The 6,396-nt window shown below is 39.6% G+C and overlaps 1 protein-coding gene across 1 annotated transcript in view; it reads left to right on the top strand.

The window, feature by feature from the left end:
- The window catches only part of LOC143289769 (3-oxoacyl-[acyl-carrier-protein] reductase FabG-like), a 22,416-nt gene extending 16,745 nt beyond the window's left edge, over positions 1 to 5,671 (top strand). Inside the window, exon 9 of the mRNA XM_076598882.1 lies at positions 1,479 to 5,671. Coding sequence (XP_076454997.1) covers positions 1,479 to 1,676 — 198 coding nt within the window. The 3' untranslated portion in view covers positions 1,677 to 5,671. The remainder of the gene's footprint in view (positions 1 to 1,478) is intronic.
- Positions 5,672 to 6,396: the final 725 nt, after the last annotated feature.

Here is a 6,396-nt window from a genome sequence, read left to right as displayed (position 1 = left end):
TGTTACACACCACGCTCTCACAGTCATCTGCACACACACAGCCTGTTACACACCACACACTCACAGTCATCCGCCCACACACAGAGCCTGTTACACACCACGCTCTCACAGTCATCTGCACACACACAGCCTGTTACACACCACGCTCTCACAGTCATCTGCACACACACAGCCTGTTACACACCACGCTCTCACAGTCATCTGCACACACACAGCCTGTTACACACCACGCTCTCACAGTCATCTGCACACACACAGCCTGTTACACACCACGCACTCAGTCATCCACACACACAGCCTGTTACACACCACACACTCACAGTCATCCGCCCACACACAGCCTGTTACACAGCACACACTCACAAACAGTCATCCGCACACACACAGCCTGTTACACAGCACACACTCACAAACAGTCATCCACACACACACAGCCTGTTACACAGCACACACTCACAAACAGTCATCCGCACACACACAGCCTGTTACACAGCACACACTCACAAACAGTCATCCACACACACACAGCCTGTTACACACCACACACAAACAGTCATCCGCCCACACACAGCCTGTTACACAGCACACACTCACAAACAGTCATCCGCACACACACAGCCTGTTACACACCACACACAAACAGTCATCTGCACACACACAGCCTGTTACACAGCACACACTCACAAACAGTCATCCGCACACACACAGCCTGTTACACAGCACACACTCACAAACAGTCATCCGCACACACACAGCCTGTTACACAGCACACACTCACAAACAGTCATCCGCACACACACAGCCTGTTACACACCACACACTCACAAACAGTCATCCGCACACACACAGCCTGTTACACAGCACACACTCACAGTCATCCGCCCACACACAGCCTGTTACACACCACACACTCACAAACAGTCATCCGCACACACACAGCCTGTTACACAGCACACACAAACAGTCATCCGCACACACAGAGCCTGTTACACAGCACAGGGGATCCTTGGCCAAGCGAACATGTTTTGAGAATGATTTCAAATTCATGCACAGTTGGACTCTTAAGCAAAGTGGATGGCAGAAAGTTCCATTCCTTTGTGGCGGTGAAACTAAAGTCAGGTTTCCCAGCTGTCTTCATTTGACTTTTGGCGAGTTTAAAGAGCTTTTAACTGGAAGAGCGAAGAGTATGTCTTGCAGTGCTGTTTGACCAGGACACACTACAGGTTTTTGTGTGTGTTAATAGTGCGATACAGTGATATACACACCATATCAGTGTGGTTGCTTTGTGTTGTTATCAAACTTGCCCACTGTATAATGCCTAAATTCTGACACTGTTTTGTTTCTGTTGTTGCTATCCTTTCTTTTTTTCATATCCTTTCTTTCATCTTGTGTTTTAGTTTATATTTCCAGTGTGAAAACAGAATTCTCTACAGTGAAAAACCCTAACATAACAACTGCGAAAAACTTTTGAATTTCAGTTCCTGGAGATACAAAGCACCAGGCACCCACTAGGGGGTGTGGCAGTGCCAGAGGACATCGCCAATACCATCGCCTACCTGGCATCGGATATGTCACGTTTCGTCTCTGGCAATCACGTGTTTGTGGACGGTGCTCGTCACTGCGTCAGCGTGCCGGTGGCGACGTCAGTTCCTGATACGTCGGGAGATAAAAAGTAAAGGGTGTGGCGTGTGGGGTTGGTGTCACGGATATGATTTCTGTTATATATGAAAATGGAACACATACCCAGGCTCACACCTGCTACCAATTCTGATCAAGGACAATAACGGAATCATTTTCATCTTCCTTTCTTGCACATTTATTCTTCCGGAACCCCTTTCCCACAACAAATATAATTCTTACCACCGGCTTAACGCTCTCTCATTCAGTTCAGTTCCTAAACTACTTCAGAAATTCAGCATCACTTTAGATCTAGACATAACACTAAAAGACGAGCTCAGACGAAGAACCAAAACTTACATTTTGAATCCTAAGGAGGGAGCCAGCTAAACAAAATAACACAAGGAGGGTCGCTGGTGCTCAGCAGTCTGGCACTTCGAATCTTAGATACATTCATCCTACTTTCATCCTACAGCATTCTCTCTACAAATTTCATGCTGGCATCTCTCTCTCTCTCTCTCTCAAACCAAAAAGTGAAGTCGATCCGTTGACTCCTCATCCGAAGTTCCGACTCTCCAGTCCAACCAATCAGAAGGGAGCACACAAAAATCATGCGTTTCGCTCCCTGACAGTTGGAACAAGAAGCGAAGGTGAATTATGACCCGACGTTGCCGTCGTTTAGTAGTCATTAGCCCTCGCCTGATACACTCTGATCCAGTGCGTGAGAAAACATTGCTGACTAACGGCTGCAGTGTCACAGATTGTTCAACAGATCAGCTGGGTGCTACCACCCCACTGCCCTTTATTCGTCTACCTCTTCTTCTTCTTCATCTTCTGCGTTCACTTGTATGCACACGAGTGGGCTTTTATGTGTATGACCGTTTTTACCCCGCCATGTAGGCAGCCATACTCCGTTTTCGGGGGTGTGCATGCTGGGTATGTTCTTGTTTCCATAACCCACTTGAACGCTGACATGGATTACAGGATCTTTAACATGCGTATTTGATCTTCTGCTTGCGTATACACACGAAGGGGGTTCAGGCACTAGCAGGTCTGCACATATGTTGACCTGGGAGATCGGAAAAATCTCCACCCTTTACCCACCAGGCACCGGCACCGTCACCGTGATTCAAACCCGGGACCCTCAGATTGACAGTCCAACGCTTTAACCATTCGGCTATTGCGCCGTCTTTTCGCCTACTGAAATTTGCCTTCATCTGTGTGACTCGAGTCAAACAAGTCATGTTGTATTATTGTTAGCCAATGATGCCCTGGACAAACATACACTGACACCTACATACAGTATCAAAGAATAGTTAGAGGACAAGCATATGTCAGTTAACCTAACAAATTAAAAAAAAAATTTTTTTTAAATACTGGCAGACCTGCAGGTGTCATGGGTGCCATCTCTGGAGATGAAAACAAAAATCAGTTAAAAAAAAAAAAAAAATCTGTCTGTCTATATATCTATCCGTCCATCCATCTGTCTGTCTATCTATCTATACGTTATGAATAAATTACATGCAATTGTTATTGCTTTTTCTTCCCTCTCTTCTCTGTGTGTGAGTGAGTTCTTGTTAGTTTTTTTTTTTTTTTTTTTCTTCTGTATTAAAAAAGTTTCAACAACTGTCAATTTTGTGAGAATGAAAGAAAGAAAAGAAAAAAAAACAACATAGAGGCAAAACCACAAAAAAAATGTTAACCAGTATTTTCCTGTGATTCATTTCTTTCTTTTTTTTTTCCAGCTGATTTAGATTCAGATTCTGGAAACCACATTATTTCTTTGAAATTAAAATGGTTTTTTAATGGAAAAACAGGGTAAAATGGTCAGATATGTGAAATCCTGCCCATTGAAACTGTGTGTGCATTTCTTTGTGAGTGCATGTGCACACGCTTTGAGTGTGTGCGCGTGCATGTGTGTAATGCTACAAGTACAACGTGTGAAAGTCGAGTTCCGCAAGCTGTTTGATGAACTGCTTCCTGATATTCAAAAGAAATTCACTGCACTTCCCGGTAAAAAGACTTTGCATTTTTTCCCCACATGTCAGTTTACATGTTCTGAATGGTGTTTGTGGAAATTTTAGAAAACGTTTACATGAAACTTATGAAACTGAATATTGTCTTTCCAAAAATAAGTTCCACAGATTACATGAAAAAATAGAATCACCTTAAAACAAGTCTGTTCTGCTTGCTGTTTACTTTAAAAAAAAAAAGAGAAAAAAAAGAAGAGATCATCTTTACTTAATCACAATGACAGAGTAAAACTTTGAAGGCTGGAGAATTTTCTTATCTCCCTAACCTGCTGGTGCCTTTATGCTCATTGCATTTACACATATATAAAAAGATCTAATATGCATATTATAGATCCCGTAATCCATGTTGGTTTTTGGTTGGTATGGAAATACCAACATAACCCAACATGCGTACCATTTGAAAAGAAGTACGGCTGCCTGTATGAAGGGGTTAAAAACAAATGATCAAATCACAGCCTACAAATGCAAAAGGAAAGAAAAGACATTATGAAGACATTATTCCGTTCCTCACCCAAGGACTAGTTTGTTGGTAAGTTACTGTGGTTTTTGTCTAAATGGCATCATCCCTGTTTGAAAATTTCAGTTTGAATTGGACACTTATGGTGGTCATTCCTGTTTTGTTTAAATGGCATCATCCCTATTTGAAAATTTCAGTTTGAATTGGACACTTATGGTGGTCATCCCTGTTTTGTTTAAATGGCATCATCCCTATTTGAAAATTTCAGTTTGAATTGGACACTTATGGTAGTCATCCCTGTTTGAAAATTTCAGGTTAAACTGGACACTTAACGATGGTCATGAATTAGAACGAACATAAAAAGTGATGCATTTAGCAATGTGTGTGGTTTATGTTTGTTTTATTTATATGTTTTAATTATGTTTTTTGATGGCCTTTAACTCGGCAGCTCCATCTGTTGTTGTTGTATTTGCATTTTCAGAGTGTATTTTTTCTTTCCCTGCCAGTTTTTCCTGAACTGAGAATTTTTAAAAATTTTTTATCAGTTTGATTCAAGCTTTGGCCCCATAGTTTGAGCTAAGACGAACATACAAGTAACATGTGATAGAAATCACTGCACTGCAGTCCCATTCATTCAAACACAGAAAATGTTATAAGATATCAATAAAACAAACATGCCTGTAGTAGGTACACGATAAGAATAACTTTATTATCTCCAACTGGAGAAATTTGGTCAGGTGCATTATCACAACATAGACAAGTAAACAACATGGGGACCATAACTGTAAAAGCCAACAACAGGCCCTACAAATATTACGAAGATACAAATGTAAAAAAATATCACATACATCGTTTCATACATACATCCACACACTGCAGGTAATAACTAGTATTCTTAATGTAAAAACAGAAAGAATTAAGAAACATTATTTGAATATAATTATAAACATAGCCTACTATACTGCACATTGATTATAATAGATAGATAAGATATGAATAAAGATGAATTGCGGAAAACCACAACCAGATAATCACCCTCCCCCCCACACACGCAGATATAGTAAAGTGTAGTCATCAAAAGCAGCCCCCTAGCTGTATACCTTATTTCTGGAAAATAAATTCAATACGACACAGAAAAGAATGTGCAAGTTTAACAAGTTTGGATTTACTCTGTGTAAATTTATTTGGATTTACACCTGTGGTCATTTTAGAGCATCTTGGTGCTGTTGGAGGTATTTATTAACTGTTACCGACTTGCAATTTTTAACGACTTAGAAATGAACAGTTTAATTCATCATGAATTTCAATGCTGATATCATTCGGATCACAAAGTGTACAGTTTCTTTCTTGTCTGGGTATTGCAAACACTTAGTCCTGTTAATCAACTCGGGATATTTTTTTTTATTTTTATACTTCACATGGTTGGCAGTATGGTTTTTTTTTGAATGTTAGTGTGCACTTACCAGTTATGTTATGCACATGTTTATATGCAGTGCTGTGATCTTTTCTTGAGTTTGCTGTTATCAAATGGTTGATGTTATTAAACAGATTTCTTTTTCCCTTTTCCCGATCCTGGTTGTTTTTCATTATTGGTGTGATTGTTTATTACTATTCTTTGTACACTAATGAGGGCATTTATTACTGGTGTGTGTGTGTGTGTGTGTGTTTATTACTGTTGTGAGCATTTATTACTGGTGTGAGTGTGTGTTAATCACTGATGTGTTTATTACAGGTGTGAGCATTTAATAGTGGGGTGTGCGTTGCTAGTGTGATTTTTTTATTTTTTATTACGCATGAATTTTTCAGAATTTCAGAATCAATTTTAATGTCAATTAAACCTGAACAAGGTTTATAAGACACGCATGCAAAGTTACATGAAACCACGCACAAAAAAGAAAAAGCAAAAAACAAAATAGATAAATGCTGAATAAAGACATTTGAATCACATTTGCCTCACCCAGGCTGTTTGTTGAAGACTGTGTTTGTCTAAATTTCCCAAATAGTCAAATTTTCTTCAGTATTGGCCCTGGGTTATTCTGTTTTGTTTGGAATGTATTTTGAAATTTGTTTGTATGGAATTGTTCTCAATTGTCTTTGTATAAATGCATCATCCCAATTGAAAATTCCACTATTGATTGACATTGGTAACATTGTTTAAATTTCTTTTGGAATTTTTGTGTCTGATTGCCTAAATATGAAGCATTTTAATTTGCAGTGATTTGTTTTTTATATTTAATTAGTTGATCCTTCAAGCAATACGGTTGGTTTGTATTCACGAGTTAATCTGCA

The sequence above is a fragment of the Babylonia areolata genome, chromosome 14 (genome assembly GCF_041734735.1).
Source record: "Babylonia areolata isolate BAREFJ2019XMU chromosome 14, ASM4173473v1, whole genome shotgun sequence".
NCBI lineage: Eukaryota > Metazoa > Mollusca > Gastropoda > Neogastropoda > Buccinidae > Babylonia > Babylonia areolata.
This window is presented reverse-complemented; position numbering and strand designations above follow the sequence as displayed.